This window comes from Sardina pilchardus, chromosome 1 (genome assembly GCF_963854185.1).
Source record: "Sardina pilchardus chromosome 1, fSarPil1.1, whole genome shotgun sequence".
Classification (NCBI taxonomy): Eukaryota; Metazoa; Chordata; class Actinopteri; order Clupeiformes; family Clupeidae; genus Sardina; species Sardina pilchardus.
Window position 1 is genome coordinate 7,415,617 of NC_084994.1, and position 25,131 is coordinate 7,440,747.

At 42.1% G+C, this 25,131-nt stretch overlaps 1 protein-coding gene across 2 annotated transcripts; it reads right to left on the reverse strand.

Moving 5' to 3' along the window:
• Positions 1-13,128: 13,128 nt before the first annotated feature.
• On the reverse strand, positions 13,129-22,019 carry LOC134096149 (stonustoxin subunit beta-like). Of its 2 annotated transcripts, none has more exons than XM_062549996.1 (5): positions 21,989-22,019; positions 18,341-18,513; positions 16,820-16,936; positions 14,669-14,715; positions 13,129-14,270 (listed from the first exon to the last, which is right to left on the reverse strand). In XM_062549996.1, exons 2-5 carry the CDS (start codon positions 18,418-18,420, stop codon positions 13,690-13,692), a joined length of 825 nt encoding a protein of 274 aa, XP_062405980.1. In that variant the 5' UTR covers positions 18,421-18,513; positions 21,989-22,019; the 3' UTR covers positions 13,129-13,689. The 2 variants fall into 2 exon arrangements, with proteins under 2 accessions (XP_062405980.1, XP_062405913.1); XM_062549929.1 differs by having other exon boundaries at positions 21,940-22,010.
• Between the last annotated feature and the right edge of the window lie 3,112 nt (positions 22,020-25,131).

Below are 25,131 nucleotides of genomic sequence, written 5' to 3' on the forward strand. Positions count from 1 at the left end.
ACACACAAACTAATTGCATACTTCACATAAAATGCATAATAATTGCATACTTCACAAAGACAGAATGTCCTTTCAGAATCTTTATTTAGACATTTTAAAGTCAGAAACACATTATACTGTATATACATATTTTAAGTCAGACAAAGCAAGCATGCTTTGGTAACACTTTACTGTAGGGTTATCTACATAAGAGTGACATGACACTGTCTTGAACACATGAGCAGGGACAGATTACATTACGCTACATTACATTTGGCTGACACTTTTTAACCGAAGTGACTTGCAACATGTAAAAAAGTCTAGCTTTTTATTTAAGAAAAAAATAACAATTTCAAAACAGCAAATGTACGAACAATTGTACGAAAAATTTGAGTAGAAAAGGGTAGAGTGCAGTAGGAATAAATGCATCAGTGAATGTAATTGTCCGGAGGGGGAATGCAGCTGGGAATGTCTGCCTCCTTCTCCTCCAACAAACTAGAGAGAGTAGAGCGAGGGTGACAGGTGGATATACCAGTTGGAGGAGGAGCTCATGTGATCTGGCACAGGGACACTGAGGAGTCATAATAAACATAAAACCCTGGACAGAGTGGTTCAGTGAATGTGGAGTGGAACGTGTGCAGGTGGGTGAGTGTATCAGCGGAGACGCTGTAGAAGGACAGAGTGCCGGCCGGCCAGTCCAGGTACACTCCTACTCTTCTGGAGCCGGAGGAGGGGACAGGTATGTTCTTATTGTGCCAGACAGAGTAACTGTCAGGAGAGCAGTCCAAAGTCCAGGACTTGGCATTCCGTCCCATGGTGGCGTCATCACCCCTCCCTTTCCTCTTGATGCTTTTATAGGCCACAGATATCTCAGCTCTCCCACTCCACTCCACCTCCCAGTAGCAGCGTCCAGTCAGACCCTCTCTACACAACACCTGACGCCAGTAGTCGAATCTCTCTGGGTGTTCAGGATATGGCTGCTCGTCACTCACATATGTCAACTTCCTGTTCCCCTCAGAGAGAGAGAGATTTCTGCCTGCCGTGTTTGGGTCCAGCGTGAGCCCACAGGCATCTGCAGACAAGAAGAGAGGAAAGAATACAGACGTGCACACGCACGCACGCACGCACGCACGCACACACGCACGTGCACACACTACTATAGACCCATACACACATTCAAGCATACCATGCTAAAATATGTGAATGTGAATGATCACAAATACTGAATGAACAATAAAAACTTACATTTCAGCAAACGCTGTCGTGCTCTGCTTACAAAAGCATGGTCAGTTCTGTAGGAAGAACAACATGTCACACACATCATGTACCATGTGACAGATGTCAACAGCTGTTTTGTTCTGTTTTTCTGTGCCACATGTTAAATGTAAGGTTTATTATCCCACATAAAATAGTATGCTGCCATACATGTTTTTATAAAGTGTTACGGCCGGCTCGTTACAGACCGCAACATAAAGAGGGACACGGACAACAAGCTTCAAAGCAAATAATAATTTATTGAATTAAACTAAGCAACGTTACCAAATAGAAAGTGTCTAGGGGAAAATGAATGGGAGTGACGTGCGTGTGTGGATGCAATGTAGGTATCAGTAGATTATGTAGGAGACTAAATGAGTAGACTAAGAAAAGAGAGATATAAACTAAAGGAGAGTGCAAGTGCAAGAGATAATCAAAATAGGTGTCTGCATGAAAGAAGAAAAGTGCCTAATGGGAAAAGAGAGGACAGCCCCTAATATAGTAGCACCTGGTTACAGGTGCTCCCAATTAACAATTAACCCCCTAAGGTCCAACCCCCGCCCGTGCACTGACACAGGATGGCCTGAGGAGGGCACAGGGTCGTAACCAAAGTAATGAAATAACTTTTTTCCAGCTGTCCCTAGGTGACGCCTCAAGGCCCCTCTAGTTCTCAGAAGGAGACAATCATGAAGTGAACAACCAAAACAACCAATATTTACATTTTCAATTTGCATTTCTGTAGGGAACACCAGCATCACCTTCATGGCTCACCTCCCTGTCTTTCTGTTCATCTCACAGCCTGGAATCTGAGAGGTATTCTGATTCGCCAAACAGTGATGGACATTTGTGGCAAATATGCTTTCCCTGAACAGTTACAAACAAACAGAAAACTGTTTGCAAGGGTTCCTTAAACATTTTTTTTTTTTTTTGTCCTTAATTTCCTCTGCCCTCGCAGAGTGTTCCAATCTTGTTTGAGATTTTAGGTTTTCAAAGAATTTGTTGCAGGCTTCTGCATGCGAGAAACAAATATAAATTTGAACGCACCCCTAAATATTTGCATTATTGGATGCTGCATCAAAGAGATAACAAATATACTGTACTTCAATGCAAATAAAGCAGCTATTATACAGCTGTCAGACTCAAGGCCCGCGGGCCAAATCCGGCCTGCAAAGTAATTGTATACGCCCCCCTAGATAATATCTAATGTCTAACACGTTCTGAGCAGTGACTTCATCATTATATTTAGCCACTATAGTTAGTGCAGTCTCTCCATCAGAAACTCACCGTGCCTTTCTGCAGCACCTCACAGCTGGGAGAAGTCTCCTGCGTCCCTCATCTGATGTGTTGTATTTCTTCAGGTCAATATCATCCAGCACATCCTCAGACATCAGAAGCATGTGGGCCAGTGCTGAACAGTGGGCAGGAGACAACTCCTGGGTGATGTTCTTTGGTGATGACAGGTATGTCTGAATTTCTTTGCACATGGAATCATCTTTCATTTCAAATGAATAATGAAAAAGATTGATGCATCGTTCAGGAGAAAGATCTTCGTTGTTGAGCTTCTTCATGTACTGACATGTTTCCTTTATGCTTTTTGAGCTTTTATGTGTACAGTTGAGTACACCTTGCAGAAGTTTGTGATTTTTCTCCACAGAAATGCCCATCAGAAAGCGAAGAAAAAGATCCATGTGTCCGTTCTGGCTCTCCAAAGCCTTATCAACTGTACTCTTAAGTAAAACATGCAAGTTGTGTTGAGGTTTTAATCCTAATGCTGATTGAAAGAAAGATAAAGATGATGGATTGAGTTCATTTTTATGCTGAACACTGATGAGGGATTTCAGTGCCTCAAGGTTCTCCTCCAAATACAAGTGAAACACATACGGTACAGACCTGCCAGAAACTCCTGGACACTCAGATGCACAAAGCAGTAGACCTTCCTCTGGCGAAACTCAGATTCTTCCTTGACAATCTCAGTGCACATGCCAGAGTACACAGAGGCTTCACTGACATCAGTGTCACAGACTTGCAGGTCTCCCTTATAGAACATCAGATTTCTATTTTCCAATCTAATAATTCCGCTGTCAGAAGGGACAAAAAAAAAGAAACGAAAGGCTTTTATTTCTAAAAATTTTATCTGAGTGGGGTTTAAATCAACATTATAAGTGAATTCAACTTTTGTTTCATCTTAGTGTGTAACTCACTTGAACTGAGGATTTATCATGGAATTGACACCGAAAGAACACACAAATACAACAGACTAATGTTACGATGAATATAAGACCTGATAGCTACCTGTGGACTATGGAGACATTTTAATGGGTCACTTGTAAACTTACCCTCCATCATCAGAATGTGTTGGTGACACAGCATCATCCGGGTCCTTACTTTGCTTCATAGACACACAGCTGTGTGCTGCAAACTCTGGTCTGAGTGTCTCACTGGGACCTGCAGCCTCTTCTCTCTCTTGAGAGACATTCATCCTAGCAGCAGTGGGAGAGTCTCTCTGGAAATGTAAATGAGACATATGCAGCTTTATGTCTTGTTTCATGCTATAGATTATAGCTGTAGCTAAACATGAACTGCTACAGTACCTTTGATTTCAGTACTCTGACAAGATAAAGAGATATAACAAATATAAGATGATGAAAGAAGCTCAAGCTGAACAACATGAAGAAATGTGCATTGTAGTGTAGTGTAAACACATTTTGAATAGAAATGTTATGGTGGGGGCCTATAGGCTAAAGTAAATGAATGCCACTGTAGTCTAATTTGCATGGCTTTAAAACAGGCAGGTCTGGATTACGCACAGCCATCTCAGGCCAGGCCTAGGGGGTCAAAGGTCAATAGTAGGGACCCTTAATCCATGTGCACCCCCTAGTGTCTATCACTGGAACTGACTGCTTTGAACCTTGACTGGCCTACACAGGCCTGACTGACTACAAGGTCCCTAACATACAAAACACAAAACATACATTTGTCCAGATGTTTTTTTCTACAACAACCATCTCTTTTATTTTTTGATGGCATAGACTTAGCTGATCTATTAACGACTAAAAAGGGTCAAAAAGAAGGAACACTAATCTGAAGTTTAATTTGACCCTTTCTTGGGTAAAGGAATATTCATCCTACTGGCAGAGGGCCCTGATAACTTACCATTGTTGGCACACATGCTTGCCTCCTCGGTGACTGCCACTATTGCAACAAGTACTGAAGCTGAGAATTACCCCATATAGGCAAGCATTTTATTGGCTGAAACCAAAGGGGAATGATCTGATGCTCACATGAAAGTATCAAAGCATACAGTAGGCTAGGCCTACTTGTTGCATTAGTGGTAGTCACCAAGGAAGCAAGCATGTGTGCCAACAATGGTGATGAGATCAACTGAGGAGATCACTGAAGATGAGAATTAGCCCTCAAAGGCTACATCTCCAGGATAACCAGTTTAGACATGCTATAATTCCATTGGCTGAAACAGGGAAAAGGGGATTTATCTGATCTCATTAGCAGTAGTATGCAACCATTTTCTGGTGTCATGTGTAATTACACTAAAATGAAATTCTCTGTTACTGTTTTCTAAATTCCTTGTTAGTGTCACGGTCTATCGCCTAAAAAACAGCCTGACCAATTTAAGGTGGTTTACTGGTTGACCAGCTTGTTTGATCAACTTATGATAGTTGACCAGCTTGACCAGCGAAACTCTAGCGAAAACGTATACCTTCAGCTGGTTTACCCAGATAGTATTCAGACCCTTCAAAGTTTTCCACATTTTGTTATGACTCATCTTAAAATTGATCAAATTATTTGTTTCCCTATCAATCTACACACAATACTCCAACACTTCACAAAAAAAGCAGATGTTTGGAGGGTTTTGTGAATTTCTAAAAAAATAAAAGATTGAAATATTCCATTGACACAAGTAATCAGCCTCTTTGTTATGACACTTGCAATTGAGCTCTGGTGTATCCTACTTCTATCAATGGTCCGCTTCTACAACTTGATTAGAGTCCAAATGTGCCTAAATTAATGTGCTACCCATTATTAGGTGAGGCAGACATCTCTTTATATGAGGTCTCACAGTTGATGGTGTGTATCAGAGTGAAAACCAAGCCACAAGGTGATGTTTGTGTTGTGTGCACAGGTGGACAGACGACCACAGAAATCCCTAAAAAGCTGTTCTGGTGTCAGTGTGAATTAATCTTTACCTTGGAAACGCTGGCTGGGCTACTTTAAATAGACTAACCCAGACATGACCAGAGCACTCAGCACTGCGTCTCCCTCAGAGTCAAAGTTTGAGTCGGAGTCTTTGACTCTGAGGAAGACGCAGTGCGTCGAAACGTCAGTCTTTTGTGCACCACAATAAAAAAAGTTATTAAGTAATCTGAGTGCTCCGGTCTTCTCTGGGTTAGTCTATTAGAAGTAGCCCAGCCAGCGTTTCTGATCCTGTGGTCCTGGACTGTGAGCACCGACAAGGCTTGAGCGCAAGTGACACCCCCCTTCTACTAGTCTTTACCTTGGTCAGTGCTTTGGTGAGTGCACCAAGGATGAGCAGGACCCCCAGCAGCTGGAGGAGTGATGTGAGGGAGAAGAAGAAGGAGAGGAAGGAGGAGAGGAAGGAGGAGAGGACCACTCCTGTACCGCCCAGCACCAGGGCCATCACGTGCCAACGTGTGGAGCACTGCAACAACACTGCCACCAGGGTGGGGGTGAAGAGGAAGACACAGCCTGGAGAAGAAGGTGGGAGGAGAGGGAGAGAGAGAAACAGAGAGAGATAGAGGGACAGATAGGAAGACAGTAAGAAAGAGAAAGAAGGGAGAGAGAGAGAGACAGAGGGAGAGGAAGGAAGACCGCAAGAAGGAGAGAGAGAGGAAGAAATTTGTGAGTTCAATTCCTGGCTTCCACCATTGTGCCCTTGAGCAAGGCACTTAACCTCCAGTTGCTCCAGGGACAATAGCCATTGTAATGTAAATTAAATATGTACATATAAATTAAATAAGTCGTTCTGGATGAAGGGAATTAAATACATTATTCTGGTTAAAGGTAATTAAATATGTACATCATTCTGGATAAAGGGAATTAAATATGTTAAGTCATTCTGGATAAAGGGAATTGAATATGTAAGTCACCCTGGTTAAAGGGAATTAAATATGTACATAATTCTGGATAAAGGTGTCTGCAAATGTGTGTTTACCTGCGATGAGGCACATGGTAAGGAACAGAAGTTTCAGTAAGGTATGTTGCGAGGCCAGTGTGAAACCAAACACTGACAAGAACCCTCCCATCATCACCACAGTACGGGTCCCGTACATGTTCACCAGCACTGGGGTAGGATTACCTATAGGGGGAGACAGAGAGGGAGAGAGCGAGAGAGAGAGAGACAGAGAGAGAGAGAGAGAGAGCGAGAGACAGAGAGAGAGAGAGAAAGAGAAAGAGAGAGAGACAGAGAGAGAGAGAAGAGAGAGAGAGAAAGATAGAGAGCATATAGCACATACAGTGTCATTAGTACATTAGTTGTCTGACTTCACAGAACACTTGTTGTTACACAGGATCTAAGGGGTATGCCACATACAGTACAGTGATCCATAGTATTTGCATGAAATACCATAAGCCACTACACTCTGTTTTCAATAACAACTGAACTTGACAGACATCAAATGTAGACATGTTCTAGCCTGGCTATCACCAAACCAAGCTCAATCTTGTAAGTCCTTCAATCAATCAGACCAACGGTCCGAGTTAGTGGATAAGCCAGTTTGTTATTGGTCCCCACAGATCTGTAACTGAAGCAGGACAGAAAAATGTGAAGGTCTCCAACCTGAGCTGCAGGGCGAAATCCAATCACCAGCAGATCGGGCTGGGTATACCCAGTCTGTCTACTCATTTTCATCAGAACTTGTGAACTGTGCTTACAAAATTGCAAAGGGGTTCTCGACTATTGTAGAAAAAAATGGCTGATTTTTAATGCAATATCTACATTTCCCATTATCAGCAACCATTCATCCAATGTTCAAAAAGCACATTCTATTTACTAACCTAGTCTCATTTTAAAAGACTAATTGCTATATCATTGGAGAACCCTTACGTAAGAATATAAGGTAATCTGAAAACTGTCCTGATTTAAAAAAAAATCTGGTAAACTTTTGACTGGTAGTGTATAAACAGTCAAACACACATGTGTGCTTGTCAAACTATTGTACCACAATTAAGATGTGTTAAATTACAATAAAAAAAAATTAAATAAATAATATTATGTATTACCATTGTATAGATAAATGTTGTTATCATGTATTATCATTGTACTGTAATCATTATTTATCACCATTGTTATTATTATAGAGGTGTGGCACCTGCTATTCATTCTCACTGCCAGTGACAGACTTAGAACTTGAGGAGGCTGACCTAAAGATGACTTGTTGTCTTTAAATATTGCCTATTTACAGTTGTAGCCTGTTCATTGGTCTATAAGGGATAACGGATGGTAGCCTACAGGGTGTGGGTCAGAGACAGCCATTCAGCTTCATCAGTAATCCAATGTCCACTCATTGTGGATATGTTGTATCACTACTAAGGTCTGGAGGCATAATAAGCACAGAGCATTACTCTCCAAGGAGACACAACTAATTGTTTCAATTGTACCACATGTTCACAAGGTTCTTAACCTTTCAATTCCAGCAAAGTTATTTTTGTCACATACTAGCCTACATCTCATTTGTCACGTAGGCTACATCTTTCAGGCGCGCAGAAAAGCCACAGGCATTTTCTTTAGCATGTTGCTTTCCTCCTAATCGAAAAAAACGAAACAAAAACAAATAAAGGATGTTGTCATGTTGATAATACTATCACATACTCTAGCCTATCAAATACCCCAAAACATCATCAACTATACCATCAACATCACGATTGCAATATAGTCGATTTTACAATGCAAAGAAATCAACATGACATGCAGCGCCTGAAGGTTCATTCGTCAGTCGTCACGTAAGCTATACCTTATTGGTCATGTAGGCTACATCTCATTTGTCATGTTCCACAAGAAAGCCACAGAACACAAACCGTAGATTTTCACAGCGCAAAAAATGCAGACACTCTCAAATACTAGTCTACCAAATGGGGGGGGAAACATAATCAACTATACCATCAATTATAGGCCTACAATATAGTAGCCTAGTTGAAGTTCATGGAGTTCAAATACCGGTACATATTTCAGGTCCACAGGAAAAGCAAAGTTCAAATCTGTGTGATGCTAAGCCTTACCAGGCCTAAGTACTGATGGTGCTTGAGTTGAGAAAAAATCAACGCGAACGTTTTAATGTCTTTGGAGAGCGGACACACAAAACAAGCCTGCGAGGTGCACAACGTCGATGCCATTCACGCATATGGTAGGCTACAAACCATAGACTTGTGTCTTCTTGAGATGATAAAACAATTGAATAGTTGAATACTCCACAAGCTACACAAATTAAGGTGAACTATTACACCTCCCGTATAGCATGTCCAGTTGCCCAATTAAAATATCTCAGGCAGATAAACGGCTACTGGATGTATGCTAATATTCTCTCCTCAGATATCGAACGGGACAAAAGCAACAAAGATTTGTGAAGACAAAGCAGTCTAATAAGAGGAGTAACATACTGTGCAGCCTCAACATTCCTTTTTCATTTCAATGTGTTTCTTTCATTGCCGTTTGGCTACTGAAGAACTAAGAAAAAGTATAGTATTGTAGGCCTACTCACCACGAAATAGGTTCCTGTAGTGAAACATCCCGTTTCCAAGACGTCTCTTCAAACAAAGGCTGTCCGCTGCATGGCTCAATGAAGTCGAATGATAACTTTACAACCTTTCACTTTCGTTATGGGAGTAAGCATCAGTTAGGCGCCTGTGGTCAGGATCACAGAGGCGCAGATGTATGTACAGCATCAGGCCTATAGTGTTTACAACCTTTCACTTTCGACCTTTCACTTTCACAAGCGTCAGTATAGGCGCCTGTGGTCAGAATGGCGGGGTTCTATGCATATAGGCTACTGTGTCGTGCCGCACGTAACTCGCGTGAGAGTTTTTTTCCCCCCATCCGATTGTTTTTGTTTTCTTCAACATTTTCCAAATACATCGCCACCTAGTTAAAATGATTTTTAAGTAAGGATTATTATGACACCCAAGTTCACCAATTAAGACATGCCAAGTTTTGTGTAATTCGGTTCATAGGGGAGCATACAATAATTGAATATACAGTATATGTGTACATTTAGCATTTAGTGACTGCACACTAGACATGCGCGCGCGCGCACACACACACACACACACACACACACACACACACACACACACCTTTCTATTCTTGTAGGGCTCCTACCGCCCCAGTCCACCCCAACGTGATCCCAGAATTCATAATTTACCCACCTCTTATTTTACCACTACATCCCTGACAGACATGTTTATCGTTAGTCGTTTCCACTAACATGACATTATAATCCCTACACAACACAATATTATATCATAATCCCTACACAACACAATAATGGGATATCAACACAATGGAATATCACAGCCTGGGGCCCGTTGCACAAAAGCAGAATTAAGACATCCGGGATAAGTTACTGAGCCGCGATCACTGAATCCTAAACAAGAGCATACCGGCTGAATTGGTTGCACAAAGACCAATCCAGGATGAGCAGACACGGATTCATCAAGCCAGGTGTAAGTTATCCGGTGTATGTCCGCGTTCTCGTTTCTCCCCCAATAACTCGCGGTTGGAATAAAAAAGACGCGAAAAATAGCGTCTTGCACACAAAGTAAACAACCGCTTTTGATATAGACTAACAACGAGGTAAAGTTATACTTTTTTGGATGGGGGATCATGATTATTTCTGTTACATAGCGGGAGTAGGTGTGGCAGATCAACTGAATGCAAATTTACGTATGCACCCACGTGTGTGAGAGCTTCCTTGTCTCGGCACGCAACGTCATTAGGAAGCGCTTTGCCACCGCAAAGATGCACAAAGTATCTTGATTTGTCTTAAAAGCCGAATTAGTTCAAAACACCTTCGAAAAATGTCCCCTCCACTTCCAATCAACTACTACAGCAGCCTATTCATCAAACATCTGTCAAAAAAGAAGCAAACAACGAGTAGGCTATGTTATTAATTATAAGGCCACCATAATTTAAATGACATCCATATGGTATTAGGCAGACATTCTGCTGTGTTTTGCGAGTAAATGCATGTTGCAAATAATATATAAATGGAATCTACAGCTCTTTAAAAAAAATCACGTGGAGGTCTCATTTGAATGACAGCTAGCTGAACCAATCAGATAATGTAATTACCATTAGAATCAACTTATCTTGGCTGTGAGCCTGGTCAGGAGCAGGCTAGCTCCACAGAATAAATCGCCATGGTAACTTATACCATAACATATCCTGCTGCCCCCTATCCCGCTTTTGTGCAACTGGATCACGGATAAATTGAGCCAGGATAACCAAGATATCCCGGGTTAATCCCTTATCCTAGTTTTGTGCAATAGGCCCCTGAGGGGTATTCCACGAACGGAGGTTTAACAAACACAGAGTTAACGCTGAACTCTAGGTTGATTGACCCTGAGCCGACTAAAACAGAGTTGTCGGTTCCACCGCGCCGGTTATGAATTAGTTTAATCAACACAGGGTTGGTTAACACTGGGTTGTGCGCGTACACGCCAAACCTATAAAGACGTTATGTATGGAGCATGGAAATCCTGATCAAAAGGGCGAAACAGGCTAGCTGCCGCTAGGGGCGTCTAGATTTCTAGGCGAAACGGGCCGCATGTTTCTCAGAACTCGAACGCAGGCTGTAATAAATTAGAAAAAGTTTTAAAAAGTAACACCAAAGCAACTGCCATTCAGAGAAACCCTGGTAGCGGATCGCTGACTGCGTGAATGCATACAAAAGCACGTTCCTAAATATTTGAACTATGAATCTATTCATATCTCAGTTAAGTTTTCTTAGCATTCCTACCACATAACCTGTTATTTTATAAAGATGTAGGCTACTCCGATGGGCCCAAGCGATCATCTGATCAAGTAAAGATAAAATATTAAGATTCATGGTAGTAATTATATTATTTTTCCACATACATTTCTACATCTCTTTGCGCGGAATGGCTATATTGTGGAGGACGGCGCATGCAACAATTAGGCTACGCAAGCCCGTTCGGACACACTCTTATACTACGTAGGCATTGCAATTTGGACTTCAATATCTCAAATCTGTTTTCAATCGCGGGTTCTGTTGTGTGCCAGGTTAAATGTTGCATGTGGTCCAGGAGCGGGATTAGGGTACAGGGTGATGAGCGTCGGGAGGCATGCCTCGATCCCCAAGGAGCTACCCATCGAATTGCGCTGCGACCAAATACAAACTTTGAGCTATCTTGCACAAGCACATCAATTATATAAGGTCTATGATCCATAATGCAACACAGTCTGTTGAAATGTCAAATTACATCCTGGCATCGTAGACCGAACCAGGCAATTTTGCCTCCACATAAGTATAGGCTAATCATGTGCGAAGCATCATATCATCTAATGATAAAATCGACAGCGATTAACAAACTATCTTGAAGATATTGGAAATGGCCACTATGCTGCGTATACCTACCTAAACATTTATACTGTGATAGCCTTTCCTGTTCACATAATCGGCCTCATATATGGCTGGGGCCTTTATAGGCACTTGTGCCATCAATGCACCCAATGACATAATATTGTAACCGAATGGTATCATCGTGATACCCATATGAAAAGTCAACAGCAAGGATAATTTCTGTGCCACTTGGGGACACTTAAAGCATTAGTGACCTGTGAGACGAGTTGGTGTAACTCCATTTTAATGACCCTCGTGAGTTGTGGCCAGGAAAGAGGATGAAGTCGCGCACTAACCGCTCCAGCGCAAGACAGACTTTACGCACTGAACTATAGCTTTCCCTATGCTCAGCATCTCAAATACTGTACAGAAAACTACACTTCGCAAATAAATGGAGAGCTATGCAAATAGTTTGCAGTGAACTGAGGCAGGTTCACGATTGGTAACGTAGGGCTGGAGAAGGCTATTTAAATATATTAAAGTTTAACGTGAAAAACGATATCGCTTCAGCCATAATTCATCAAAATGTCTTATCAATCTCTCTCGGTGAATTGCACGAATTATTTGCGCTCCGATGTTAATAGGCCTCTCGGCATGCCATTGCGAACACGAGAAAGCTGCGGAAACGTGGGTTTAAATAGCCTACCCTGAGCAAAAGCGGGTTATCTTTCAAACTTAACCTGTGCAAAACCTGCTCCGACCAGGTTAGGTTCAGAGCATATGTTTCTATAGTAACTAACATACCGTGGTCATTTTGGAACGGAAAACCTAGAGTTACCGCAAACCCTGGGTTAATTTACCCGGTTTTGTGATAAAACCGGCTTTGTGGAATACCCCTCTGGAAGCTCTCTTCGGTGTGTGTGTTTGGAGGAGTCTGGTGTTGCTGCTGCTAGTCTCCTCCCAGGGGCATGTTCTATTGTTGACCACTAGATGGCACCATCACATTGTACTGTGGGCTAAGGTGCGCTCATCTGAATTGTACAGTGAGATGGGACCAGTTGCTGATGTGATCACATGTGTGGCCCGACATCCAATCAAATTTAAAGATGATTTGCAATGGTGACGAGACTCCAATGATAAGGTATATTTTTGCAGTGAAACATTGAAAAGATTATGTTATGCCAGAAATGAAAGTTTAGCTCCCTTATGATTATTTAGAGATGACCTGGTCGATGCATGTCATGACCAACTACAGAAAAAAGAGAATATTTGAAGAAAAAAAAAAAAAAAATACTCAATGTTGTTATGGCATAGCAATAATGAAACAAAGAAAATTACAAGTTCATCACATGTCCTTTCAGAACCTTTATTTAGACTTTTAAGTCAGAAACACATTTTATTTACATATTTTAAGCCAGAAAAACAAAACATGGTTTACAGTTCTATGCTAGTACATTTAGAAACACTGAAACAACAACTGATCAGCAAATCATTTTCAAAGAAATTGAAGCTAAAGCCAAACGTTACAGAGAGCAAAATGTCATATTGTTGTTGCTGAAACATTCTCAACCAACCATATAAAAGAAAGTAATGTCAGTTTTTGTTTAGCATCACCAAAACAGCAGCCTATACATTTAATATATACAGTACATACATTAATATCTCAAAAAGCATCTCACATTATAGTACACAGGTGTATGCACAGGAGTGTGGATCTACATCATTAGAGCCAAGATCAGCAGACAGAGAAGAGGGGGGGGGGAGGCATGATATGGAAAGCACTTTGGGTGCTCGCAGAAGCTGATGAAAGTGCTATATAAGTGCAGTGTCTTTACCATTTCCCATTTAGAGATTGGGGGGGTTGAGAGACGGGGAAACAGGTGGATGTACCTGCTGGAGGAGGAGCTCATGTGATCTGGCACAGGGACACTGAGGAGTAAGTCCCAGCCGGTGGATAATACAGCCTAAACCCTGGACAGAGGGGCTCAGTGAATGTGGAGCGGAACGTGTGCAGGTGGGTGAGTGTATCAGCGGAGACGCTGTAGAAGGACAGAGTGCCGGCCGGCCAGTCCAGGTACACTCCTACTCTACTGGAGCCGGAGGAGGGGGCAGGTATGTCAGTGCGTTTCCTGTTGTGCTCAAAAGAGTAACTGAAAGGCGTGCAGAACAGACTCCAGGACTTGGTGTTCCGTCCCATTGTGACGTCATCGCCCTTCCCTTTCCTCTGGATGCTTCTGTAGGCCACAGCTATGTAAGCCATATGGGCTCTTTTTTCACTCCCCTTCCACTCAGCCTCCCAGTAGCAGCGTCCAGACAGACCCTCTCTACACAAGACCTGGTACTCGTGGTCAAATCTCTCTGGGTGTTCAGGATGCGTCTGCTTCTTCTCGTACGCATATGTCTCATACACGAGTACCACCTTTTTCCCCTCGTGGAGAGAGAGTTCTCGGTGTGCTGTGTTTGGGTCCAGTGTGAGCTCACAGGCATCTGCAGACAAGAGGAGAGAGAACATCCTCATCAGAATATGAGTGACACACAGAAACACAGGCACACACGTCTACCTACACACACACACACACACACACACACACACACACACCATGTCAACATAAACAAACATAAAACTCACCCTGCCAAGACACACACACACTCACCATTTCAACACAAACAAACAAACACAACACACACAGAAACACACACACAGAGACATTGCTATTAGACACCCATTCACACACGCAAACATGCTAAAACAAACATGAACATGTGAATGCGCATGATCACAAATAATCATAAATAAGGATAAACAATAAAAACTTACACTTCAGCTAATGTGAATGTGCATGATCCCAAATAATCATAAATAAGGATAAACAATAAAAACTCACACTTCAGCAGATGTGGTCGTGACCTGCTTACAGGGGCATGGTCAGTTCTGTAAGAAAAATAAAATGTCACACACGTTTCACAGAAGCCAAAAACTGCTGTTTTTCTGTTTGTGCCACCTGTAAAATGTAATTTGATTTATCATCCCACTGAAATTAATCTGTTTTCATGTATGTTTCCCCTGATTGACATTTCTAAATAGCCTAGAAAAACGACTTTACCCGACTTTCCTAGACTACTCACGTTAGACCTGATGGAACTGGTCCACTGATGAAGTCAGGAGGCGCAAGCTCTCTCTGTGTGTGTGTGTGTGTGTGTGTGTGTGTGTGTGTGTGTGTGTGTGTGTGTGTGTGTGTGTGTGTGTGTGTGTGTGTGTGTGTTTGTCTACTCACATTAGACCTGATGGAACTGGTCCACTGATGAAGTCAGGAGGATCAAGCTCTGTGTGTGTGTGTGTGTGTGTGTGTGTGTGTGTGTGTATGTGTGTGTGTGTGTGTGTGTGTGTGTTTGTCTACTCACGTTAGACCTGATGGAACTGGTCCACTGATGAAGTCAGGAGGATCAAGCTCTGTGTGTGTGTGTGTGTGTGTGTGTGTGTGTGTGTGTGTGTGTGTGTGTGTGTGTGCGTGTGTTCATCATCCCTATGACTGCCCTACCATTACCTGCTGTGGTTCCCTGCCAGGACCCCCGGCCCACGCATCCCAGCGACCCATTACCCTCCAAAATTACTAATGGATTACTGATGGACTATTTATTCCCTATACTGGACTGCTTGAACCTACAAATGACTTTACTCTACTTAACTGACCCTAGGCAGATGGGTTGGGCCCTTGAGTCGTGGATCTGTCTGAGGTTTCTTCCTATATGTATCTCCAATTCTAGGGAGTTTTTCCTTGCCCCTGTTGCTCATGGGCTCTCCTTAGTCCCTTTCTCACATGACTTCTAGAAGTCACCCGGACATATTTACCCGGGTAGAGGCACGACACGGACGGTTCCCACATGAGCCTTATGTCCGAGTAAGATACGGGTAATTGTGTTCACACTACACCCGAGTAGGTGCCGCGAGGGGTGGGGCAATGTCAGCACTTGCAGGGGGAGGGAGATGACGCTAAATAAATGCGTTGTTGTGTTGTATTGCCTGGATGATGCCAACTTACATCAGATCCAAAACATCATTGCAACAGAGCAAGTAGTTTAGTTAGCTCGCTAGTCAGCGGGAGCTAGCATAGAGGAGAAAATAGCTAACGCCAGGACCACACAGTAAACAAAGCTCTGGTATTTAAACGTCCAACACAACAAATTAATTGAAAATAATGACACACCTGGAAAATATACAGCACACAGGTCTGAGGCTCCTTCCCAACTCCTACAAAAAGCAACAATGCTAAATAACAGCGATGTTAACTATTAGCTGTTAATTGCTAACCATTGTAATACAGTATACAGTTTAAACAGCTAGTTGCGAGCAAAGCGACAACACTTCAAGCTATTCACGTAGTAGGTGCGAAAGCCAATTTGAGAGGCCATCGATAGCATACTAGCCTATTCATCAAATGACCAAAGCCATCGAACTATTCAATTCCTTTAGGCTATTCACATTGCTTTAGGCTTTTCATGTTCATGTTCATGTTCATGTTTGCAAGGATAATCCTGCCTGTCCCGCAACAAACACAACAACGTGATTGCAGTTTAAATTTTATTGTAGGCTACGTACACAACAAAATGTCACTGTTTTCTGTAGTTCTACTCCGATGTTCTCGTCTGTGTTCGTACTCGTAGGGCAATGTTTATCGTTACCATGGCAATTTGTACTTTCAGCCTCGCGCCGCAAGGGAGCATTTCTATACGTCATCGGTACGCCCCCCTCACTCTACCCAGAACTGTCCCGGCTGCGTTCCCACCTAAGCGCACCCGGGTAACATCTAGAAGTAGTACTAGGGGGCTAGTAGGGTGAGTTCCGGGTAAGAAAATACTCGAGTTTTGCGTTCCCACATACAGCCACCCGTTTGATATCCGTTTGACATCCGGATGTCTCGCTCATGTGGGAAAGGGGTTTTTGAAGGTTTAACACTCTGTAAAGCGCCATGAGACATGTGTAATGTTTTGGCGCTCTATAAATAAAATTGAATTGAATTGAATTGTTGTCTACTCACGCTAGACCTGATGGAACTGGTCCACTGCTGAAGTCCGGAGGCGCCAGCTCTGACGACTGGTCCCTCTTCATGAGCTCAGCGTAGGGCACTGGAGATGAAGGCCTGTGTGTCTGTGGTCTGCAAACACACACACACACACACACACACACACACACACACACACACACACACACACACACACACACACACACACACACACACACTGTGTGTCTGTGGTCTGCAAGGGACGCAACAGACCAAAATAATGACCTTTAATGAGTGAATGGAGGCCTGTGTGTCCGTGGTCTGCAAGGGACGCAGCAAACCAAAATAATGACCTTTAATGAGTGAATAGAGGCCTGTGTGTCCGTGGTCTGCAAGGGACGCAGCAAACCAAAATAATGACCTTTAATGAGTGAATGGAGGCCTGTGTTTCTGTGGTCTGCAAGGGACGCAACAAACCAAAATAATGACCTTTAATGAGTGAATGGAGGCCTGTGTGTCCGTGGTCTGCAAGGGACGCAGCAAACCAAAATAATGACCTTTAATGAGTGAATGGAGGCCTGTGTTTCTGTGGTCTGCAAGAGACACAACAAACCAAAATAATGACCTTTAATGAGTGAATATGTACAGTATACAGCATAGGGCACTAGAGATGGAGGCCTGTGTGTCTGTGGTCTGCAAGGGACGCAGCAAACCAAAATAATGACCTTTAATGAGTGAATGGAGGCCTGTGTGTCCGTGGTCTGCAAGGGACGCAACAGACCAAAATAATGACCTTTAATGAGTGAATGGAGGCCTGTGTGTCTGTGGTCTGCAAGGGACACAACAAACCAAAATAATGACCTTTAATGAGTGAATGGAGGCCTGTGTTTCTGTGGTCTGCAAGAGACACAACAAACCAAAATAATGACCTTTAATGAGTGAATATGTACAGTATACAGCATAGGGCACTAGAGATGGAGGCCTGTGTGTCTGTGGTCTGCAAGGGACGCAGCAAACCAAAATAATGACCTTTAATGAGTGAATGGAGGCCTGTGTGTCCGTGGTCTGCAAGGGACGCAACAGACCAAAATAATGACCTTTAATGAGTGAATGGAGGCCTGTGTGTCTGTGGTCTGCAAGGGACACAACAAACCAAAATAATGACCTTTAATGAGTGAATAGGTATACAGAACATGCTACAAACGTAACCACCTTGTGTATGTTATGTGTTGCTAATGTTTTTTTTATAGTATCTATTTATTTGTTTTTTTCTTTTTAATTTATTTCTGTAGTTGAATGGACACTTGAGCATAAGGAATTTCGATACATATAAATGCTTATTTATGAGTACATGACTTTGGACTTGAATTTGAACTAATGAAAAGCACATTGACCGACCTCTGTGTATGAAATGCGCTAGGCTACATAAATAATCTTGACTTGACTGGGACTGTCGGTGTGTATACATTATGTACATGTATATGTATTGTATGTATCACAGACGCGCACACACACACACTTGGTGAGGGAGTTGAGTTCAATGCTTTCTGCACTCACCCTGCACTGGCTTGTGTTGACATGTTGCTGTTGTTTAAAAGGTCACTCGATGCATCATCTATGTCCTTGTTGTTCTCCATGGTCACACAGTTGGGTAGAGCAGACTCTGGGCAGTGTCCTACAGTACCTTTGGTTTTACTTAGACCAGCTCAGCAGAAAGGAAACGCCACATGCTGGAAATGCAATGGCCACACACAAGGAGACACAGGTGAACATGGAACAAATAATCAAATAACACAGGGCAAGGCAAGCATGGCACAGGTGAACAAAGTAGGCAAGAACTAGGCTAAACGATGAGGCAAGTTAAAACAACTCAATGATTTACTATTATTGGTTTACATGTTTTCCTGTTCTTTTGTTAAGTCGGTGAAATTACAAAAATATGCTAATTATATGATAATATACAAATTAGAAGAGTCAAATGACCCCCTTCATAAACTTTTGCTCATACGCAATGATTTTCATATAACAGAAGGACTTTATCTCTGACCACTTTCAAGTCATGGCCTTTTGAAATTGCTATGCAGAAATCCAGTGTTGTTTTCTAAAACCCTGGCGGTTAAAGGGTTAAAACGACTCAGCTGAGGGGTGGAGCCACAGGCAGCAGGAACAGACATGTGACATAGGCTGTGTCTGAAACATCAGTACACACGCTGGGCAGTGTGCATTTTCCGGAAGTTATGTCAGAATAGACTGTCCGAAAGTCAAGCGCTCTCACTAGTTGGGTACTTCGTTTGGCGTGATTTCCAAGCGTGCATCGATGCATCTTTTTTTGGCCTCAGATATCCCATAATCCATTGCGCAGCGCAGGTCAAGCTCCACACGTCATGCTAATCGCCAACACACCCCCCTCCCTGAGTCAGGTGACGGCAACTAGTTAGTGCTATCCAAATGTAGGTAAGAACGCATACTGAGGAGCAAGCTAACTAAAGCCTACCTTACATTGCCAGACTTTGCAAAGATTTGGAAAAGATTTTTGAAAGACTACAGTCTCAGACCCTCTCACATCTAAAGACAATTCATTGAGTTTTTAGTCACAGACTAGTCACAGGCCAGTCTCAGATTAGGATTTTGCAAAGACTGTGGTCACTATTTACAAGACTGCTGCTAGATTCCTTCAAATTATTTCCATCGTGCACTAGGCTATAGGGCCTACGTCATCATCAACAGGAACTCACATGATAGGCTACTCATATCAAAGTAATTTGTTCGCGTTTCTGCAGCATTGTTTGATAGTGTGACATCACTAACAGATATAGAGTTGTTCTGTCACGTAGAATAGCCGACTAATAAATTATAAGAAATGAAATAACAAATAATCATACAGGCTACAGCTGTCGCCTATTTTGCCCCTTCCGTTTTCGTGTTCGTCGACCGAGGTCACTATTGGTTTTTAATGTTCACGTCACTATTTGCATGAGCCACGACTGAAAAGACTTACGATAATATCAAACATGTTTGATATTGTCGTAACGGCAAAACTAGAAAAAGACTGACTCCGACAGACTTAAAACCTCTAAGATTGGCACCTTACACTAAACGATTTAGATGACGGGAGCGCGCCGAGATTCTAGTACAACTGGCCAGATTTCCGCCCGATTTTGGAAAAGTAGTCGGCGACTGTTAAAACAGACCAAAATCGTGCAATGTAAGCCAGCCTTAAGACGCTACTGGAAAGAAGGTACTATCCAGCGTGCACGCTTGACTTCTGGACACAGCCAAAACAAACTAAGGAACACCTGACACTGGAGAGGAAGTGCGACAAACTACAAAGCAAAACACAAACCCCAAACCACGATGGCATGCCACCAGCGGTCCGCTGTCTGCCAATCTGCTTTTACTATCTGGGATTGCACCGTGATTAAAAGGATATTCCACCATTTTGGGAAATAAGCTAATTTTCCACCTCCTCTCGAGCACAACAATTGATATTTACCTTTTTTGCGTTCATCCAGCTGTTCTGTCAGTCTGGCGATACAACTTTTAGCTCCAGCCTAACATAATTTAGATCATTGAGTTGTTTAGACCGTTAGAATCTGGCCTGCTAGCATCACGCTTTTAACTGACTAAGATTACCAGTTTTCCATACAAAACTTTTCTCTTCTCAAGTTAGAAAGTGCAATAAGGCAAACTGAAAATGAAACCTGGTGATTTTCTAGGCTGATTTGACATGGAACTACACACTCATTCTGGCGTAATAATCAAGGAGCATTACAAATGTACTAGTGCAGTGATATCATGCACTACTACTGCTTGTTGCCTATGGGGACTATTTTCAGGAGCTGCGTGATATCACTGCGCCCATAGTATGTTCCCCAAATGGTGGAATATTCCTTTAAGATGTGTTGTGATGCATTGTGTGGCTGCACGGGATAAAATACAATACAAATAATCTGTATGAATATTATTATTATTCATGATCATTATATCTTGGTGGTTGGTGCCATCGGCCACTCATTTACATTGCAAGTGACAGACTTACAAATTTAGGCTGATCAAAAGCTTATTTGACTTAAATTATTGCCTATTCCCCAGACAATAATCTGGGTTCATCAAGTGATGCGATGGCCACTCACTGTGGACCACCATGAGCTGTATCACTACTAAGGTCTGGAGGCATAGGCATGGAGCTGTTACTCTCCAAAGAGACAAAGCTAATGCTTTCAATTGTGTCACATGTTGCTAGGTAAATCATGAAGTAAGAACTCTCTTCCCTCAAAGTTATGTTGTCACGTTGGCTATATCTCATTTGTGATGTAGGCTACATCTTTCAAGTTCACAGGAAAGCCACTGACATTTGCTTTAGCACGTTGCTTTTCTCTGAGTCTAAAAAAAAACAAATACAGGATGTTGGAGATACTCTCACATACTCTAGCCTACCAAGTGACCAAAACATCAACTATACCATCAGCATCACGATTATACTGTATAATATTGATGCAATTCTTACAATGCACAATGTTAGCCTACCCCTGATAAAGGTTCATTCGTCATATAGGCCATGACATTTGTCATGTAGGCTACATCTTTCAGGTATAGGCTACAGGAGTCAGGACAACCACTGTCATTTGCACAAACATGTCGTATTTCTGTTGGTCACATAAAGGTGTGCCCATTTTGTATGCCCAAAAATATTGTCTAGGCTTTATTAATTTGCAAAAATACAAAAACTGCGGTGAGCAATAACAGTGTTCTGCATTGGATTTGGACCAGACAGGCTTGCCTAACAAGCAGATAAATGGCCTCTAAATATAACCTCTCCTCTCAGATGTCGACCGGGGCAAAGAAAAAAGTTTCCAACCAAAAATCATGAAACAATGTGGTCTACTAGACAGCCTATACTGAGTATCACCTTGTGTAAGCTACTGTGCTGCACACCAAATGTCCTTTTTTAAAGGATAAATAAAGTAAACTTGAACTTGAACTGGTAACACCGTTCTCTCTTCATTTCAACAACAACAAACAACAACAACACCACCATTCACTTTTTTCGTTCTTTCAAAATTGCAAGTTAGCCTACGGGTGCGGTAGTAGGCTATACCCCTCTCTAAATAAGTAGGCAGGTTAATAAAGCAGGACAAACCAACAGGTCTACTCACCACCAAACAGGTTCCTGTAGTAAAATATCAAGTTTCCAAAACGACTCACCAACAAAGCTTGTCCGCTACATGTCTCAACATACGGAAGTCTGGTGATAACTTAACAAACTTTCACTTTCGTTTTGGGAGTAAGCATCAGTCAGGATGACAGAGGCGCTCATGCATGTAGGCTACAGGATGCAACTCAAAGTAGCCTACTATACATTTGGAGCATTTGAGAAGAAAATAACATTTTCAGGCTAACACAGCAAGTTGTAATAAGGTTCTTAAGAATTCTCTTTCCGCAAAGATATCTCACCATGTACAGTAGGCTACAGCTCATTCGTCACGTAGGCTACAACTGTCAGGTCCACAGGAAAACCCCAGACACGTGCACAAGCATGTAGTCACGTAGGCTACATTTTTGCGGGTCGGCAGGAAAACCACAGACATAGCACAAGCACTGTGTATGCTGCCTGAGTCCTCAGATAGCCTAGAAGAGACGCTAAATCCACAGATGACATCACTTACCATAGGGCTGGGATGCATTAGTAAACAAAAACACCCACGTGCAGAGAGAGAGAGAGAGAGAGAGAGAGAGAGAGAGAGAGAGAATTGTATTTGAATTTTGCAATGTAATTCATTGCTGACATAGCCCTGTGATCTCGTCGCTGATGTATCCTGATCTTCATGCGCGAATAAATGGCGAGCTTTGCTTGACAATAACGTTAATCAACTGAAATGTATTGCATTAAAGAGACCCTATGCAACTTTTTCATAGTCATAAAATCGCTCAGAAATCGTTGTTTTGCTTGACTGTCCAGTTTCATCGAAAACAGTATTATTTCCTCCCGCCCCCAGTGTCCCTATCCGCTATTGCAACCTTGCAGTTTCTGCAGGAGACGTATCATCTCCTGTTTACATCTGGAAGTCTGAGACGCGTAAAGAACAAGAAGAACCACGCTTGCATATATATTATATGTATTTATATATAGCCTATGTATAAATATACGTGCTAAAGCTGTCGGGGAAGCTCTGCAGAGAAATATGCAAGCATAAAACGAGCGAAAAACGAAACCGAAACCAGAGATGAAATCGCCAATCCTGCATAGTTCCTCTTTAATTGCATTAACTGCTATGGCCCCATGTACTGTAATACCCCCCCAGGATTTCACTCTCTAAGGTTTTCATCGATCATGGGGAACTAAGATAGATACCTACTTTATTGATTCCGAAGGGGATATTCAAGACCAAGGGGAAATTCAAGGCTACTACTAAATGGGGAAGTTTGATAAATGTCAATACAGAAAATGCAAAGCCTTAATTAGTTCTTTCCACTATACAGAGGCATTACAACTACTGGAAAAAGTACCTAAACTCTCATGGCAAATGCTTTCATTTTTATTGGTCTGTACCAAAAAGCCTCGACAATCAACAGGAATTCAGGACACCATGCAAGACAGATCGGCACAAGAGCATTCGGTAAAAAGCCATAAAACACTCTGATCACCAGACATGAATATGAACTGAAGGGGTTTGAGAAAGTATTAATGAGGGCAAGCCATGCAGACCATGTAGGCTAATGTACACCTCAATACACACAATCAATAATCTGATCGTGCTTATTCTTGTTCACATATCGCATATTTATCAACCCAGGCACCATGCAACTCCATTTCGACACATTGTGAATCAATGAGCTTTTTGAGTGGTTAGCCTATGACATTTTAGCAGACCTTTATTTAGAGTTAGCCTACATATTAGACTTGTGTGCTCTATAATATCATACTTTAGAACAACTATGATCACTCTAAAAACATAATTATTAGTCCAAAGTAGAGAGGTAAAAGCTCTTACCTTGAGATCGTTTGAACAGTAATGTTTCACCTGTACTGGTCGATAACTGTTACAGAGAAACATTCAGTTCCTGTTTCAAGCTGTTGTAAAATGTTTTATAGCTTATAGATCCTTCAGCCTCTGCTTAAACACACAATGACATTGTGTCTGTCAGCCTTGAGAGGATTTGCTTAAACACACACTGACATACATGGTGTAGGTGCAGTTGCTGTTTGGGACTGAACATAATGCAGCACAGGTCATGGGGTTCATTTCTTACACATTGCCATCACCGTAACACCAAACCCATCCACACAGGCACCCACAGATCATTCTATTAAAGGGTATTAGAGGGGGAATGTCAACCCCATCTCTCTGTGTGCATATGTGTGTGTGTGTGTGTGTGTGTGTGTGTGTGTGTGTAGAAATGCTGTGACATTGTGAAGCTGCATAGAAATAGTAGGCCTCCTCCAGGTCAGATTACAGGGAATTTGGCCTAAGTGTATGTGCGTGTGTGTGTGTGTGTGTGTGTGTGTGTGTTGACATTCAGGCGAAGAAAGACATCATATGTCTGTGTGTTTGTGTACACGCGTGTGTCTGTGTGAATGTGGACATGAGGCATGGCATGCCCGCCTTCATATGAAAATCTTGAACTTAGAAATAGGCACTAAAAAATGGGCGAATTAGAACAAAGCCTACCTGTGATGTCAAATATCGCAAAGCCATTGAAGTTCAAATGGGGTTGCCGCAGAGGGCGCCATTTAGTCAAAAGGGCCATTTCAATACCCAGAGTTTATTTTTATGAATCAAAGTTGAATATACTATTTAACATCAGAGAAAAATAGTAAAATACTCAATTAATCTATTCTATGTCCTCTTAACTTGCTACATTTTGTCTTGAGGAAGCTTTTGTGTGGTCATTTGATATAAGGTAAGTGGTAACTAAGCTTACTACATTGTCTAAGCAGCTTGCGCATCACTGCTTAGAACACACTCTAGCCCCTCCCAGTTGATGATGCAGAGATGTCGTGTTAGCAGCTGCACAGCCTCAGAGAGTCAAGAGAATTACTACAGGAGGAGCGTAGCCTTCAGGCCGTCACAGATCAGGTATTGCTTTTTTTTTTACAATACAACTTATATTATGTATTCCGTTGTGGTGCACATTACACATTGCATTCATTTCATACCATGTTTGAGAGATGTAGAACATAAAACACAAGTAGAACTGTGTCCATACTGATTACAAACTCATACTATACTATATTACAGTATACGCATTGTACTCATACATTATGTGTTAGAACAGTAAGGTTTTTCATGCAGAGGTCATTTTAAAAACATGACATCGGTATAACAATACGCTTAGATGGCTGTGAA